The 17,158-nt window shown below is 42.1% G+C and overlaps 3 protein-coding genes across 11 annotated transcripts in view; 2 read left to right on the top strand and 1 right to left on the bottom strand.

Annotated features, from left to right (window-relative positions):
- Positions 1-257: 257 nt before the first annotated feature.
- Positions 258-1,927, top strand: lg14h9orf16 (linkage group 14 C9orf16 homolog). The gene is made up of 2 exons (XM_017407879.2): positions 258-628; positions 993-1,927. Exons 1-2 carry the CDS (start codon positions 565-567, stop codon positions 1,238-1,240), a joined length of 312 nt encoding a protein of 103 aa, XP_017263368.1. The 5' UTR covers positions 258-564; the 3' UTR covers positions 1,241-1,927.
- Positions 1,928-2,518: 591 nt separating this feature from the next.
- ciz1a (cdkn1a interacting zinc finger protein 1a) lies at positions 2,519-11,074 on the bottom strand. Its single transcript, XM_017407877.3, has 16 exons — positions 10,912-11,074; positions 10,245-10,493; positions 9,158-9,285; positions 8,797-9,008; positions 8,208-8,328; positions 8,033-8,117; positions 7,296-7,378; positions 7,134-7,213; positions 6,832-7,029; positions 6,611-6,741; positions 6,282-6,372; positions 6,091-6,195; positions 5,870-5,986; positions 5,672-5,750; positions 5,460-5,581; positions 2,519-5,242 (listed from the first exon to the last, which is right to left on the bottom strand). Exons 2-16 carry the CDS (start codon positions 10,403-10,405, stop codon positions 4,733-4,735), a joined length of 2,223 nt encoding a protein of 740 aa, XP_017263366.1. The 5' UTR covers positions 10,406-10,493; positions 10,912-11,074; the 3' UTR covers positions 2,519-4,732.
- Positions 11,075-12,088: 1,014 nt separating this feature from the next.
- dnm1a (dynamin 1a) overlaps positions 12,089-17,158 on the top strand; it is a 49,894-nt gene continuing 44,824 nt past the window's right edge. For 6 of the 9 annotated variants that reach the window (XM_017407650.3, XM_017407651.3, XM_017407647.3 and 3 more), the window contains exon 1: positions 12,089-12,456. In XM_017407650.3, coding sequence (XP_017263139.1) covers positions 12,296-12,456 — 161 coding nt within the window. In that variant the 5' untranslated portion in view covers positions 12,089-12,295. The remainder of the gene's footprint in view (positions 12,457-17,158) is intronic. The other 3 variants (XM_037979466.1, XM_037979465.1, XM_037979464.1) reach the window with 1 other exon arrangement.

Raw genomic sequence — 17,158 nt, 5'->3', positions numbered from 1 at the left:
AAAAGTAAGAGCGTTCACTCTACATTCATTTTGTAAAACCCCTCAGGCACTCAATAATTTGTTAAATTAATACGCTACACACCCTCCTTCGAAACATTTATTAGTAACAGTAGCCTGAAAGCAACTTTATAAATCAACTCGGGTTTATAATACAGAATATATTTTTCTCAATTCATCAGCGGATATTTTTAACAGCGTGAGTCATCTTGCTTTACTCTAAAACCTCCGCTTATATCTTTTCCCACAATTCACTGGTTCCGGAAGCAAATCTTTGACGTCTTCCGCTGACATTTCTACCCAATGACTTATATGGATATATCCATATAAGTCATTGTTTCTACCCTTGTTTGAGACATAACTCCGAGAAAATTTGTCATAAAATCAGAAGACAGCATATAAGCAGTATTTTTTAAAAAAAAAAGCGAGCTCGATGTTAACTGTGTTGAATTTAAACCGCTGCTCGTAGAACATCCGTATGAATGCTAGCTAGCCGCTAGTTGCTTTAGCTTTAGCTATTAGCTGGTTGTTTGTGTCACACATCTAGAGGGGAACCTTTGAATAATAATGTCTGGACCAAATGGAGATCCAGATGGTATTATCATCGATGACGATGAATTTGACGACGAGGGTAAATACTGCTAAGATATATGAGCCTTACTGAAATCTAAGTCAAGTTCTCTGTTGAAACAAAAGCTACAAACTCAACTTATGTTTATATCTGTTGACAGTTACCTTTACTAGTAAATTAATACATTTTGGGGATTTCAGAGCCAGTGATTTCTGTGGGAGAGTACAGATCTGGGGTTGAACTTTGCTATACTCTTACATGCACAAAATAGCTACATAATGCAGTCTAATAAAGCAAGAGGAAAAAACAAAACAAACAATATCACTGTTTGCTTTCCCTTTAGACAGATTTTTTTGTTGTTGACCCTATGACAACAACAAGCTCACATATGACTGATAGACTACTTTTTGCTGTTTGTCCACAGAGTACGCCTCCATCAACTCAATGCTGGATCAGATCAACTCCTATCTGGATGACCTGGAAGAACGAAACGATGCCCTTAATGGCAAACTGCACGAACTGCTGGAGTCAAACCGGCAAGCCCGTCTGGATTTCAGGGCCCAGCTGCTTGGCTCGCCAACCCAGGAGGAAGGCTGTAACCAGGAGGAGCACCAGACTGCAGAGGAGGAATCCTTCTCGCCCAGCAAAGAAGACCTTAATGAGGAAAACTGAGATTCACAAACTAGCGACGAAAGCATGTAGAGCTGGGGTTTGAGTTAGATAAAAAAAAAAAAAGGCAGGAACAAGAGATAAAAATGAACGCCGATTCAGCTCCGGATCTCTGATCCTGAACCACGCCTTTCATAACTCTTCGGTGAATTTACATTCCCATCCGCAGACATGGTTCTACATCTGTGAACTTTGACACCGGTGTTTGTTTCCTGAACAGATTGGAGTTTATTGACAGAGAACAGGTTCTCGTAAAATCTGTGACACCGTGTGAAACTCTGTGCGCCTCTAGAATACAGTAAACTGCAGCATCACGCTCCTGTTTGTCCAGATAAATTGGGAGTGTGATGGGTTGCGGCGGGGCCGTATGAGAGCTTCAGGTTCTTCGTTTTGGTCCAAATCAAAACCATGAAGGTGTTTCAGACCTTAGAATTTATTAGTGGCATTTGTTTGTTGTGATCTATGTAATCACTGTTTTGTCCTGTAACATAATCCAGATTTTCGTGTGTAGGCTTTGACGTCACTATGCTATGCATTCTGGGTACTTGAGTGATGTTTGGTAGCTGCATCAGAGGACAGAAGCTGCAGCTGTAAAGAGAAGACACATTTTCCAAAAAGGAAAGGAACAAAAGTTAATGTATTTAATAAATATGGAGAGAAAATATGAAATAAAAAGAATATTTGTTGTTACGAGTTGGGTTAAGAAAATATTTTATGGTTAAAAAACAAAAAAAATGAACTGTTTTTACACATTTACATACTGTAGATCAAATGTGGGACGAACTAAATTTATTTTCAACAGCATCTTTAATTTATCAATGTTTCCCAGCCACACTGGGACACGATCAGAGCACAGCAACAATCAGCCCTCACATGGAAGCATGGAGATGGGTACCTTTGCTACTAATATGGCGTATTTGTTATGGATGCTGCCAGTCATTCTTTCCATGTAAATGAGATACTTATTTTTGTGTGTGTGTGGCAGATTCAGGAGTTTAAGATGCTGAAAAGGTGACAAAATTCTGTTAGATGCGGTGCATCACAAGTTTGCAGAGCCATTACACTTGAAGGTGAGTTCAGTGTAGTACTTGACTTTCCAAAGCAAATCAGTGACACATGAAGAGCCCACCGATCGAGGAATTTACCCAGGATGCACTGCACTGTGATGACTGTTAATCCACATGGATTACCTGCTGTGTTCATGATTTAGGATATAAATTTGAATAGTACAACTCAAATGTAAACCATAAACAACAACAACAAAAGAGTCAACACTTTATGGGGTTTCTCTGACATTTTAATATAAATTAAGATTACCTCCAAACAGGAAACAAACATCCAAAAATACATTAAACTTCCAGCAGTTAGAAAACATCACCTGGTTGTTCGTCTCAATTTGTCAGTAGCTGAATAAAAATACAATAAGAAACATACAGCTTTGTTTGAAATTATCATTTGTCTGTCCTTTTTTTTGTTTTTGTGTTTTTTTCCCCTTGCTCCTGATCCATTCGGGTTGAGAAGTCTAGAAGGAAAGTTCAGACCACGCCTCGTTCCTTCGGAAATAAAGCAATGCCTAAACGCGTGACGAGTCACCGGGCTCGCCGTCACAATCGTCGAGGGTTGCTACACGTGTCAGTCCTTTCTGGTTTTTAAAATATCCTCTGCTTACACGGAAGAGGATGAAATGTCTCCAGAACCAGCACACTAAGTCACAAAGAGGGAAGCAACACATCCTCATTCCCACCTTTGTTGTTTCTGAGCACTGAAATGACACGCCGTTACACACTTCTATGATCGACTGCATGTAACCGATGCTTCAAATCAGAAACAACAGTTTGCAATGATAGTTTGCTACATTAAAAACGAAACAAAAACATGAGAACACATCGTGAAAATTCATTTTGGATTCTTTCCGGCGAACAGAAATCTATGAGAGGAAAAGAAAACTAAACAATGAGAAACTGGTGTCAACTACGCACCAACTACCACTAACAATATTGCGCTGCGAATGCTCATAGGTGCATTTGATGTCAATGCGAATTCTCTTTTTTTTCCAACTGTAGGCACACTTTATAACACCTAGAGGAATGTGACACCAAAGAAATTTGAATAAAACCTCTTTGTGGTGCCAATACAGCCCATCCAACAGAAGAACTTTTGTTCTTCATGGATTCTGGGCTTGAAGCTGCATAAATCTGCTCCGACTTACAACAAGTTGAAAATGCCCAGGAGTCTGAGATATCTTATGGTTTCCCTTCAGAATCAAAGTGACAGAAGGTTTCTGCAGCTATAAATTTTCCCCTCTTTACTGTAGACAGGTTGATAAACACGCGTCCACCATTTTAATTGAAGCTAATTCCCAAAGTTGACCCCGAAATGACTCTAACCAAGCTAGGATTAGATTTTCAAAGTTCAAAGTTCAAAGCAAAATACAGTTTTAAACACTTTTTAAAAACAGACGTCACCTGATCGAACGCTCACCAGGTTTCATTCTACGTTTCTGCTTTCTAAAAGCGTTTTGCTTTGCGGTTAGAAACGTAGAAAATGTTTCCACTTTACCGCCATCATAGCCTTCCACGCTTTACTTTATCACTAAGTAGTACCAAAAGCTGACTAAGATCTTGTCAAATTCCTGACTTGAGGGCAGCAGGGTGGAAAATTAACATTTTTTCTTTGTGGGCAAACCACGAACGAACAGAAGGAAATCATCAAAAGTCAATTTTAAGTGATCAGAATATGTTCAGATGTCCCTTTTTTAAGTGTTTAAAACGTTCATGTCTGACCCACTACATCTATATTTATGAGTACATATCAAACTGTATTAACGTCCTTACAGCCTGTTCCCCGTATAAAAGCTGTGGTGCATAGTTTCTGTAGTTAATCTACAAAAACACACAGCCACAGAACAGTGTGTGTGTGTATAAGACTACACAAACACAGCGGGTCATTGGAATAATTGCTAATTGCAGCTTGATGTGATTTCCAATTACAAAACTAAAAGGTACCAATTTTAGCCCGTTGCTCAAGAGCTTAAAATGTTTAAACTGCAAAATGTTTATTTTCAGTTTGCATGCTGACTCTTTTTGTAGAGCTGGATCACTAAATGCCCACAACCTACTCAGATGTAGTTTGAAACAGGAACTTTGGTTCAACGTAAAGACTTCTCAGATGGTTAATCAGCACGAGGACTTTCCTTATTTAAAATTCAAATACATAGGAGTTACTTGTTTGATGCTGTTTTCTGATGGCAAGAACAGTATTTGGTCTGCACAAATAATCCTCATCCAACTGTGAGCCTAAACAAACAGTTGATGGCGTTAACATCAGCTGTCAATTTCCCACCCTGCCAGAGCAGAACCCTTCTACTGTCATTCCGTAATCAGGTTTTCTATTTATTGGTGCGTGATTTCCTCTGAATTTCCAGTATGAAGAAACAATGGGCCAATATCCTCTCAGAAAACGCATTTTTCTTTCCTTTCAAATTGTGCCTTGGCCTCAGCGTCTGCTCGCCGTGGACCTCCCTGACCTTCGTTTTGCGGTGGTTTTTGCCTTCCCTGCGCCGTTCTTTTTCCCTTGGCTGGCAGGAGCCTCCTCCTCCTCCTCTCCATTCGATTCCTCAGCTGCTGCCGGCTCGGAGTCGCCCCCCCCAGCAGGACTCTCCTGAGCTGCAGGCGCCTGGGACGTGACGCCTCTATCCTCATGCTGAACGCTGAGATTTTCATCTTGGCTGCTGGTTGCTGAGGTGCCTAAATCCTCTGAGGTTGAGTCAGTTTCTGGCTGTTTCTCCTGCAGCTGGGTTTCTTCCTGCATTTTCAGTCGCGTGACTGAAACGACGGGCTTCATGATGTTAAGATCAGTGGCTCCACTTGTGTCAATGGAGGGCACATTTTCTTGTGAACAGTCTGTGGAGGTTTCTGTTGCGGGTTTGAAGCCGTCTGCTGGTGGGATGGATTTTATGGAGGTTTCAACAGCTTGACTTTCTTGACTCTGCAACGCTCTGTACCTCTGAAAAACAAACAAAAAAAAAAACAACAATTTGGTTAAAAACTTGATAAATATCCACCTTCTTGATTTTGTAATGTAATCATACAGTTTCTTTATTATTTATTTATTATAAAAATATTTGGGGAAAAAAAGAATTACGACAACGACTTTCTTGAACAAGAAAAAGCAAACAATTTCATTTCAGCCAACCTCTGAATGATGGGGAAGTCAAACCTACCTTGAGGTTCTCAAAGTGCTTCAGTGATTTGCAGTGAGTGTGCAGGGTCGAAGATTCAAGGAGGTAAAACTTGTTGCAAAGTCTGCAGATAAAACCTGCGACTGGATCTAAAAAACTGGATCCTGTCAATAAAAATAGTAAATCAGATATGATTTAGAACAAAAAAAAACGTGCCATCATCTGAGCAGAGGTGAAGTGAACATTTCACCAACCGTAGACGGTGTCAGGGTCGTACTGCTCCTCGGCGCTCACGTAATTTTGAGTCACTTCTTTAAGGGAGGACCAGCCATCCTGTAACAGTGAAGGCTGTAGATTATCTTAAAGTGCTACTGAGCTCTGGTCCTAAACTCAGATGTAGTAATCGGTAATTACAAACAACAATAATATATATAAATATATATTTAAGCCACCTGTGTGCCCCCTTCATTTTTCTGCCACTCCTCTTCCTCTTCTTCCTCCTCTAGCAAAAAGCCGTCTGAGTCCAGGGCGCTCAGCTTGGCCAAAGCTTCACAGCCTTTTTCCTGGAGCTAATAAACAGCAACAAACATGAAGAAAAGACCAAATTTATTTAATCTTTACCTTTTGTTCTTTAGTCTAAAGACAAATACTGAATCACAGGTACGCGCTCCACCTTCTGTCGGTGCTCCTGGGAGTGCAAGTGCTCTAAAAAGTCCTCGGAGGTCTTGAAGGGTTTCTTGCAAACAGCGCAGAAGGAGATGTCGATTCTGCTGGCGAGCTGAGGGGACGGCGAGGGACAGGGTGTTCTCGTTAGGCCGATCAGAAAAGCTGAGGAAGTTTTGGAACGTTTTTCTTGAACACTACCTTGTGCTCCTGTGTGCGGCGGTGCTCCGCGATGCTACAGGTGAAGCGAGTGTGACAAGTGGCACACCAGTGCTTCGAGTCTTTTTTCTCTCTGCAAAAAAACAGATGTTTCAGAAAATAAAAAAAGGCCACTGCCTTTCATGTAGCAGTTTTAAATTCATCATCTTCTGTTGAAAAAAAGACAGGATCTATTAGCGCTCAGAGTACGGGATGCTACCACATCAAATTTTAGCTCATTACTTGTAAAACGGACCGAGTTCAAGCAATATTTGTATTTGCTAAAGTTAATCAGTTGTGGCAAAAATCCTATCTATGTATTTGAAGCTGACCCATCCTTGTTTGCTCCCTGAAGAGACTCCTGCACTCGAGGCAGCAGGCTGACCAGGCAGGCGTTGCTCATGTGTTGGATTTCCATCATCCTCTGCTGGTGGGAGACGCTGTTCATGTGACTCCTGAAGTTCTACAGAAAACAGAAGTCGTTTTAGGACAAAATACAGCTTTACAAGAATTGTTCCGCCATCACAATAAACTGTACGCATGCTCAGCCTACTTGCTGGTTGTGGCATGTGATGCTGCAGAGGTAGCAGTAGAACTTGTTTGAGCTTTCCGCTACAGCTTCCTCCTCTTCGTCCTGGTTCTCTGGTGAGGCACCTTTGTCCCGGGAAGTCTCCTCTGCTGGGAAATCCTCCTGCTGGTCATCTTCAATCGGCGCGCAAGAGGGGGACTGGGTCGGCAAACAGCTGTAAATCTGTAAAAATGAACAAGAAATCAGTGCTGCCATGCAACTGTGATTTAGAATGATTTCCTGTTGTGATAAGGTACACAGAAATCAGCTTCAAGTAGTTTTCTCACCTGGTCAGCACTAGGCTCCTCCAGTATTTCGTCACTATCTGATCTCCTGTTGGAGCTTTCCTCCTCCTGAATGTTGCACCCTAAGCATATGATTGAAATAACTACATCTGGTGCCTAATTTGATATAATTTCATTATCAATTATTAGATGTGGGGGGTTTACCATCAGTCTGAGTATCCATAACGTTGCTGTTGCTCTCTGTAGTGACAGCCTCATCCACACACTGATCTTTGGGCTCCTCTGACCTGAAAAAGGAAAAAAATAAAGAAACTACAGATGTCAAGTGGCTGTAATCAGACCGAAAGCACTGCACCCTGGCTCTTTTATTCTAAATCACTCAGTTTCCTTAGAGACGGCCGCACATGTGAGCTTTCAAAATCAACATCAGGTTTGAATAACAGCAGCCACAGATGATGAAATAATAAAAGTTACCTTGGTGATATGAAAATGAACAGCTCGTGCATAAAGAAGGCTGCTGTGTTACATTTGAAACTACAACCAGCAAACTGCACATTTAGAAACAAAAAACATGTAGCTAAATGAGTAATTTCTTTTTAGCTGCCTCGTTTTTTAGTGACATGACAAAAAAAAATCATGCACTTATAGACAATGTTTTACTCTACAATTAAATAAGAAAATTTTTGCTGCTTTTTTAGTCATTGCAGTTGTTATTTGTTAATCTAGCACAGAGTTTACTCTCACGTTATTATAAACAGAAAAGTGGCCACAAATATGGCAGAAAAAGATAAATATATTTGATACGTAGCTTAGTTTTGGCAACACTGATTTGGACTGATAATGCAATAACAGTATTTACTGTATATTTCTTGGAAATAAAAAGACTAGACATAAAATAAAGTAGCACGACGAAGAGCATTAAAATATAACAGTTTGCCCACTCTTCTGTTCTCTGCCGCTTTGCTGCAGGTTCTCCAAGCTGCTCCTTTGAGATCTCGCCTCCATCCTCTCCTCCTACAGCACCGTCTGTGGGAAGCAAGCATAAACACAGAAAGCGCCTAAATGACGTTTCCATCTGTCGACGTGTTTCTGCGCTGGCTTTAATTCTCGTGCTACCTGTTTGAGTCTTGTCAGCATCGTCGTTGCTGCTTTGAGCTGCTGCAGCTTGGTCGTCTGTGGTTCCTGCTGCCATCTGCTCGGTATCCCTCTTCCTGTCTGTCTGACGGGCTGCAGCTTCCTGCACACACACGCAGATGGCAAGACTCCAAATTAAACTTTTATAAAGAAACTCAGGTTACCTTTAGGAGTTGGATTGAACAGTAAGAAATGTCTGAAAATAAGAATATCCTCTTAGATTTCACCAGACTGCTCATCGACATACTTAGATTGTTTTTTTTTTTTTCATTTCCTCAGGTGAAATAAAACTGAAAGGAATAAAATGAGATTTGAAAAGTTGGGGTTGTTCAGATGTGATTACATAGAGAAAATATAAGACATTAATTAAACATGGCTGTACTTCACTTGCTCTTTTTGTTAAGCAAAATAAAACCTGATCTTTGAATGTCTTTAAATTTTGGCGCAAATCTGTAAAATCACTGCCAGTGGTTCTGGGTATTAAACTCCTGATCACATTGCAGTTTAGTACATCGGCCAAACTGAAAATCTCTAGAAATATTAATTATTAGAATGTTTCTGATGTTATTACTGTGGTAGAGATGGAGGTAGACGTAGAGGCTGCGGAGGTGGTGGCGTTGTAGAAGCGAGCGTGAGGGTGGAAAGGTCGTGCACCCGGGAAACCCATGATGGGGGACTTGATGGCCATCCCCATGGGAACTGGCCCGAGCAGGGAGGACCTGGACCCGGCGGTAAAGAACTGTCGGAACTGCTGCCCACCCATCCCAAACCCCCGCATGTTGCCTGGATGAAAGCAAACAAACGATTGAGCTCAGTTAGTCATGTATGTTTTTAAAATTACAGCAATAAAAACAAGTAGCTTTACAACTTTAAGATAGGCATCTTCCTCTTTCCAGATGGGGCTTTACTTTTGAATATAATCCAAGCCATACCTTGCATCTGTTGCATCAGTAGAGCACTCTGCAGCATCGGATTGGGGGCGATGATGGTTGTCTGGGTCGCCTGGCACAGGTTGACCATCCGAGGAGGAGGGGCTGACTGAGGAGGAACAGGAATGGCTCTGGGAAACAAATACACAAAAGATAAACATGTAGAGCAATTAAAAAAAAAAAAGCAAGACAAAAACTTTTCAGCAAAGTAGCCTTCTTTCTTGCAGACTTTGACAATTTACTTTGAACAAAAATATGCTGCAAAAAGCTAAAGGTTAAAAAGTTTATATGGACAGTAAAACATTTACTGAAATCTGAAACATGCACACAAATGTTCTGTTTAAATCTAAATGCAAGACACTCATTTAATCATTTCACAAATGCTGCAATTATTTACACATTCCTTTAATTTAGTAGGCTCAATGTGCCAAGCTACTTCAACTTAAAGCTCAGCTCTGATTTGGACCAATAAAGTCTTTATCAGAACACAATTTCCTTCAGTATATGTCACTTTAAGTAATTGATTATTTATAACAAATAATCAGAAAGTGTTATCACTCAACAGACATAATACACCAAGTTAGGAAAGAAAACCACTGTGCTGTATATAGTGCAAAACAGAACATGTCTAGAGTGTGTAAATGTGCAATAAAAAAGGGATGACTCTAAATAAGGAAAGCAAGACTTAAAGTAGAAAAAAGTGAACCGAACTACTTTAGTTCATTCATTGAATGAAAATGGAGCAAAATATGTTAGTTGAAGACTTATTCAGGATTAAACATAAAAAAATGGGATAAATATGAAGACATTTTACTACGAAAAAATACACTGAGATAAGCTTAATTTGTATGTTGTCAAAACAAGCAGGCCAAAACAAAGAGGAAATATTCTGCTCTGAAGCCAGATATCTTGCAAAAACAGTTGTACAGATTAATCAATTGGCCTGTGTTGACAAATGAGAGTGTGGCAGAGTCCTATTAGCTATAATGCATAAGAAGATGCAATATTTGACTCTACAAATGCTGGTTCAGCAGGTGTTGCAGCTCAGCAGGCCTCAGTTCAATCCCCGCTGTCGCGTTAGCAGGCTTACCGCGGGGTCTGGTGGTGATGGGGGACATGGTGCGCCGGGGTCGGCTGCGGTGGAGGAGGAGGCGGAGGCTGCTGCTGGAAAAGTTGCTGTAGTTGTCGGAGGTGCTGGTGGAACTGCTGCTGCTGCTGCTGCTGCTGCTGATGGATGTGTGGGTTAAACATCACGGGCTGTAATAACCTCCCGACAGTTCACACCGAACTGCCCCGGAGGTGTTTGGTGCCGACGGCTGACACCTACAGCATAGGAAACCTGAACCGGAGGTTTAAACAAACAAACCAACAAAAAAACATTTTAGTCCTGCGGTCATTTCAAAACACGCGTAATAACACTGCGCACTCCTGAGCAAACAGGTCGCTCTCGTATTTCACGAACACTAGCCTGTTTGTTAGCAACTGCACTACTAGCAATCATTTACGTCAATTCGCTTCTCTGCAAACTTTGAACAGAAAACATCATGCTAATTAGCTAACTGACTAAACCCCATAATATTATCCCAAACAAACTAAGTATTATGCCTAACTCACGACTGATAAAGAACTATAACACCTGCAAACTGCTAATGTTACATTATCCACCACTCATTGGCTGAACACAACAGCTTAGCATTAGCATTAGCATCGATCAATTTCAGAGATATGCCAGTTCAAGATAACTTTCTACATTTTACCTCTGGATTCCTTTAGTTCTGAATGAGTCCCAAATTGAAATCAGCCAGGCTTGTTAATTATCCAACAAAAGTCAACAACTCATTGTCCAGAGTTAACTACTCGCTGTCAACGCTGAGCTGCATGAAACCCAAGCCACACAGGCCAGCTCCTGGTAGAAAACTAGTAGACCCTATCGCCCCTAGCGGTCGTCTAGAGAACTGTTTATAAAGTTTTTAGTAATTATGATTCAAACTGTTTTAAAATAAACTGCACTTTTTAGCTCTTTTAAAATGTATGAAAATTAAATATTGCATTTGGGAGACGTGAAACACACATATAAAAAAAAGTCAAAATGCTGAAGTAAAACAAAAAGCTGACCTTTATGAATTAATAGTTGATTATAAGATTGTAAGAGTTTAGTCCATCACGTTGTTCCAGAGACATTTTCTCTGTACAGTGCTAATTTATTTTATTTAGGTTTGTGAACATTTATTTAGGAACAGCTCTCTTGAGTCTGAACTTTGTCAAGGATGCAACAACTTCTCGATCCTTTGCATGTTTTGCACATTTTGTTGTCCTGTGACTGTGACCCACTTAGGAATACTTGGTCTAATACCAACGATGGCAAGGCACCCAGCTCTAGCAACTGGAAAACAAGCCCAAATCATCAACCCTCCACTGCCATGCTTGACAGCTGGTATGAGGAGGTGTGTGTGCTCACGTGATGTTTCATGGTTTATCCAGATGCACAACCTTATCCCCGACCTGTCTGGTGTGCAGCGATGGGTTCAATTACTCTTTACAGAGCCTTCAGGAGCTGAAATACCTGGATGTTTTTGGAGCTGAGCCAAACAAGGCGGGTTCCTAGAGAAGAGCCGCCACTACTGGTGTGTTCCTTGGAGTTCGTGATGCTGTTTGATCAGTAATGTTCTGTCACAGGTTCTGAATATAAATGCACTCCACACTTTAAAAACCACGTTTTAATTTTCCTTCCACTTCACAGCCACTTTGTGTTGGGCTTTCACACGAAATCCTAGTGAAATACTTTGAAGTTTGTGGTCGTAACGTGACAAAAATGCAGACTTTTTCGAGGCACTGTATGTGGAGAAACAGCACCACCAAGCGGTGCGTTTGGGGTACTGCAGGAATATCCCGAGAAAATACAAGGGATCATCATCCTCCTCCTCCTCCTCCTCCTCCTCCTCCTCCTGCGGTGCTTGTAGAAGAGTGTCGCGGTGAGGGGAGCCGATGAAGCGCTGTCAGTGAGGAATAAAACCGAGAAGTAAATCGAATAAGAAACAAACAGGCTCCTTCTCATCGCGAGGGTGACGAGCAGGAGGACCAACAAATAAACCCTGTTTCTGATCAGGGAGGGCCAGTCCTTCCTCTTCTTGCGCCGCAGAGATGGGGAACCGGGGAATGGACGATCTGATTCCTCTGGTGAACCGCATGCAGGATGCCTTCTCGGCCATCGGGCAAAATGCGAACCTGGACCTGCCGCAGATCGCCGTGGTGGGCGGTCAGAGCGCCGGGAAGAGCTCGGTTCTGGAGAACTTCGTCGGGAGGTAAGTAGCTTCTCCAGTAGCTGCAGTCATTGTGGATGATGAGGTTAATGATGATGATGATGATGGCCCAGTCCACATCCCACCTTCCTCTGCAGGCAGGTTCAGATGCCTTACACAGGCTTGACCCGGTCCAAATCTCCATTCCCGCTTGTTCAATTGAATATTTCTTTATTTCTTTTTCACTGACAGGCAGCACTCGGTTGAGGAGCTTATTCAGTGAGGCCGAGGTAAATCCCCACTGAAGTCTATCTGTTTACTCCTCCGTGATGCATTCACGGACCAAAAATTACTCTTAAATCTAGCATTCAGCCTTTAGAAAAAAAATCCTCAAGATTTAGTGAACCCACTTGTGATTGGAAAATTAAAGCAGAAATACAAATTTGGTGAGTTTAGTGTTCGAAAACAGATGTTTGCTGACAAAAGCAAGCACAGTTCCCACATGTCTCGACCGGAAGAGGTATTGTCGCCATATTGGTAGGCAAGCGCCAAACAAAGATGGCTTCAGAGCAAACTAAATCCAGGTATTTACTTACTCTTGACCAACACACTATGGAAAGATATATAGGAAGATCTGTACTGTCAAGACTGACTCATATGAGGTGAAAAAAAGAGGGAAATGTCTAAAGAGCTGACAGTTTGCTGCCCATTTCATACTACGACATTGTTAATTTAGTGTACATGAAGAGTGCCTACACCATGGAGGAGCTACAGTATGTGGACTCATAAAATCAGTCTTTCAACAGATTTCTAAAGAAAGTCCAAACTCTCCATGTTAATAACAGTTCCGGTGATTGGCAGAGTAAGAAACAATATCATACATGTACATGTAAGCATACGTTGTAGACAGTGTCTTTATGGATTAGAATCAGACCTAAAATGGTGCCATAAGAATCACTCAACCATAAAAATTTTTTTATATATTGTTGCGCTATTTGTTGTATCACTGACAAAACTTTTTATTTAATTCTTTAACCTGACCGTTGAGGTTGACATTCGCCAGACTTCAGCGCTCAACTGGTGTGTCTCCTGATTTCCGGAAAGTAGTGAAAACTACATTATATCTGAATATCAGAACACCAGAACATATCAGAACATCCTCTAACCCAACAGGAAACTACCATTGCAACTACAGTCAAAAACAACGCGCAATTGAAAGAAACATCTCCTCTGCCGTGGCTGAAGCTACTGCCTATCGTAATGGCGACGAGAGAGGGGGCGTATCTGGAAGCGTGATGTCACACATGTATCTGCTCTGCTTTGGTGCTTCAGTCCCTGGTGACCTTGCGGTGATGGAGGTGGGGGGGAAACGCAGAGTCCACCTGAGCTTTGAGCCCTCTCAGCTCAGCTCACCCATCTGTCAGTCGGTGCTTATAAGGCTGCCAGTGAAGCCTGCATTGCTGCGTTCACTGCAGCATCAGAGCTGCAGCCTGTGTGTTTTGTCCAGCTGGTTCTTACGCTTGATCAGAAGATTTTTCCTTCTTGTTCATTAGTTAGACACTCGTGCATTTTGAAATTTTATCTACCCAAGGTTGCATATATTTAGCTTTAGGGATGAAAAACAAATGTCTTTGACTGTTAGCAACACCTCATGAGCCGCTGGTTGAATTTCAATGAAACTTTCAGGAAGTAATAACTGGATGTACCTTCGCAGCTAATTAACATTTGGAGTCAGCCCAATTCAAGACAGCCGCCGCAGCCAACTTACCTTAGAAAACACAAACATGGCTATAATTCAGTAAACTTTACAGATGTTGGGCTAAAATCTGGTGTGGTACTAGCTGAGAGTCATTCACAACACATACTCCAAGTGCTGCTCGTTGCACAAAACTTTTGCTGAAAAACTTCAGCATTAACTGTCTACAACTCATTAACTTTTGGAGTCAGTACAATTAAAGATGGCCACCACAGCTGATCAGTATTAGAAACCCCAAAATGGCTGTAACTCAGTGACTTTGACAGACAATGAATTAAAATTCGATGTGGTGTTAGCTGAGAGGCATTCACAACGCATACTCCGAGCATGACTTGATATGACGTTATTTAACAATATTTTCGAACCTCCATCACAAGATGATTTTAGTCCAAAACTCTGGCCTTAAAGGTGGCGGGTGATATGCATTCCTTCAAGGGATATAAGGGGTTTAGTTTTTCTAGTTTTCAGTTATTCTCTGTGTGGTCACAGTGAACAGTTTTCATAATATGTTGTCCCACTGGAGCCATGAACCTTTTGTCCAGCACGTGATTTCTTCTAAAAGGTAGCGACAGATCTCTCATTCTCAGGTATATTTATAGGTCTGACATGGTTCACTTCATGGCAACTAATCTCCATCTTAACGTGAGCAAGTGAGGCCTGCCCGCGACTGTTACACATTCACATAATCTTCACACGATGGTCTGTATAATCATCACAGCCCACTGAGGAATTTAACAAATTAAATACTTGATGCAAAGATTTCTAATTTCAGTGCAACACTGGACCTCTTCGAAGAGGCTCTGTTTTAATTTGACATTTTTTAAGCAATTTTAAACATCCTCTTTGTGCTCGTTATAAATTCGTTCAGCTGTTGCCATAGAAACCCACCGTTTGCAGGTAATTGTGCTTCTCCACCTGACGGACCAAGCTTTGGGTGTGGGAGAGATTTAAAGCTTCTTATGAAGACAGGTTGTGTTGACACGTCAGGCAGATGATTTGTCTGCGCGCAGCAGCGAGGCCTGCAGTTTAAACTATGTGTTTCACAAACTGCTGATTTGCTGGCTGTGGTGTTTGTGCTGATTCGCTCTCTTAGTGCAGCTGCAGGGATGTCGCTGCTCTTTCGCCTCCTCCTTCAGCACCCGTTGTGTTTGCACGATCCAACACAAACTCACGGTACACTGTTTGCTTACATCTGACGACCTGGGTCATTTTTAAATCTAATCGTAACACAGTCTTTGTCTGACAAGGACAGTAAAAAGGTGTTGATAAATGTTGGAGTAATAGCGTTCAATTAGATTCGTCTACAGTTTTATTTTTGTCACATCTTTTTCATGGCTGTGATCCTGCTTTGTGTCTCTTTTCAGGAAACTGCTGTTTTCTCTGACAGTACGTTTTCATGACTGAAATGAATGTTTGTTTCTCAGCATTCCATCCATCCATCCATCCATCCATCCATCCATCCATCCATCCATCCATCCATAAATCCATAAATCCATCCATCCATCCATCCATCCATCCATCCATCCATCCATCCATCCATCCATCCATCCATCCATCCATCCATCCATCCATCATCTGCCGCTTGTTTGTTGCCGTTGGAACACCTCCCTAGGGAAGCGTCCAGGGGGCATCTTTACCAGATGCCTGAACCGCCTCAACTGGCTCCTATCAATGGGGAGGAGCAGAAGTGCTACTCTGAATCTGTCCCTGCTAACCAAACTTCTCACCCGATCTCTAAAGGAGAGCCCAGCTACTCTGCGGAGAAAGCTCATTTCTACTGCCTGTATCTGCAGTCTTGTTCTTTCGGTCACTACCCAAAGTTCATGACCATAGGTTAGGGTATGAACGTAGACCAACCGGTAAACAGAGAGTTTTGCGTTGCAGCTCAGCTCCCTCTTCACCATAACAGACCTGTACAGAGTAGACAGACGGATCTACTCAGAAGCAGCATTGATCCATCTATTGATTTCATGCTCCATTCTTACTTTACTCTTGAACAAAACCCTGAGAAACTTGAACTCCTTCACTTGAGGCAGCACCTCACTCCCAACCCAGAGAGAGCAGCTGCTCTTTTCCGACTGAGGACCATGGCCTCAGATTTGGAGGTGCTAATCCTCATCCCGGCCACTTAACACTAGGCTGTGAAACGCTCCAGTGAGAGCTGGAGGTCACGGCACAATGACGCCAGCAGGACCACATCATCTGCAAATAGCAGAGACGCAATCTTGAGGCCACTGAACTGGACCCTTTCCGCTCCCTGGCTGCACCGAGAAATTTTGCTAATAAAGTTATGAACAGAATCAGTGACAAGGGGCAGCCTTGGCGAAGTCTAACTCTCATCCTGAAGAGGTTACCAGAGAGGCTAAGGAGTGTGATTCCCCTGTAATTGGAACACCCCCCTGTTGCAAAGGTGTATCAAACAAGACAGCCCAGCAACATCCAGAGCCTTGAGGAACTCAGAGTGGATCTCATCGAACCCCGGATTCCTGCTGTCACTGAGCTTTTTAACTACCTCGATGACCTCAGCCCCAGTTATGGGCGGACCCACCCCAGAGTCCCCAAAACGGCTTCCAATTAGAGTAGCGTTTCTCAATGGGGCGGTACCGCCCCCTGGGGGGCGTTGAGAGGATGACGGGGGCGCTGGCAGCAATATTTTCAAAAGGGGGGCGTTGATATTCTTTTGGGGGGCGTTTGCTTGAAGGTAAAGTTTACACAAAAGATTCGCAACAATATCAGTTTAAACTTTGAACTACTTGCAAAAATATTGTGGCCTAAAACATTAAAACCGTTACAGAACTGCAGCTGTATCGATGATGTTTCTTTTCGGCGCAGCTCCGTGCTGCCTTCAGGAGAACGGGACATCAGATTATCCTTTTTATAATTTGTCCCACATGGCAGTTACTTTGTAAACTTTGAGAAAGGAACGCTCTCTTTAGTGATATTACCCTTGGAATTATTTATTTCTCTTACATGGGTTAATTTCTCTGAAGGATACACCGTGAGCGCATT

Source organism: Kryptolebias marmoratus, linkage group LG14 (genome assembly GCF_001649575.2).
Source record: "Kryptolebias marmoratus isolate JLee-2015 linkage group LG14, ASM164957v2, whole genome shotgun sequence".
Lineage (NCBI taxonomy): Eukaryota > Metazoa > Chordata > Actinopteri > Cyprinodontiformes > Rivulidae > Kryptolebias > Kryptolebias marmoratus.
This window is presented reverse-complemented; position numbering and strand designations above follow the sequence as displayed.

Coding starts and splice junctions, on each gene's coding strand:
- lg14h9orf16 (XM_017407879.2), top strand. CDS start 565: ATGTCTGGACCAAATGGAGATCCAGATGGTATTATCATCGATGACGAT. Junction 629..992: donor CGATGAATTTGACGACGAGG/GTAAATACTGCT, acceptor GTTTGTCCACAG/AGTACGCCTCCATCAACTCA.
- ciz1a (XM_017407877.3), bottom strand. CDS start 10,405: ATGTTTAACCCACACATCCATCAGCAGCAGCAGCAGCAGCAGCAGCAG. Junction 9,286..10,244: donor CATCACCACCAGACCCCGCG/GTAAGCCTGCTA, acceptor TTTGTTTCCCAG/AGCCATTCCTGTTCCTCCTC. Junction 5,987..6,090: donor CCCAGGAGCACCGACAGAAG/GTGGAGCGCGTA, acceptor GCTGTTTATTAG/CTCCAGGAAAAAGGCTGTGA.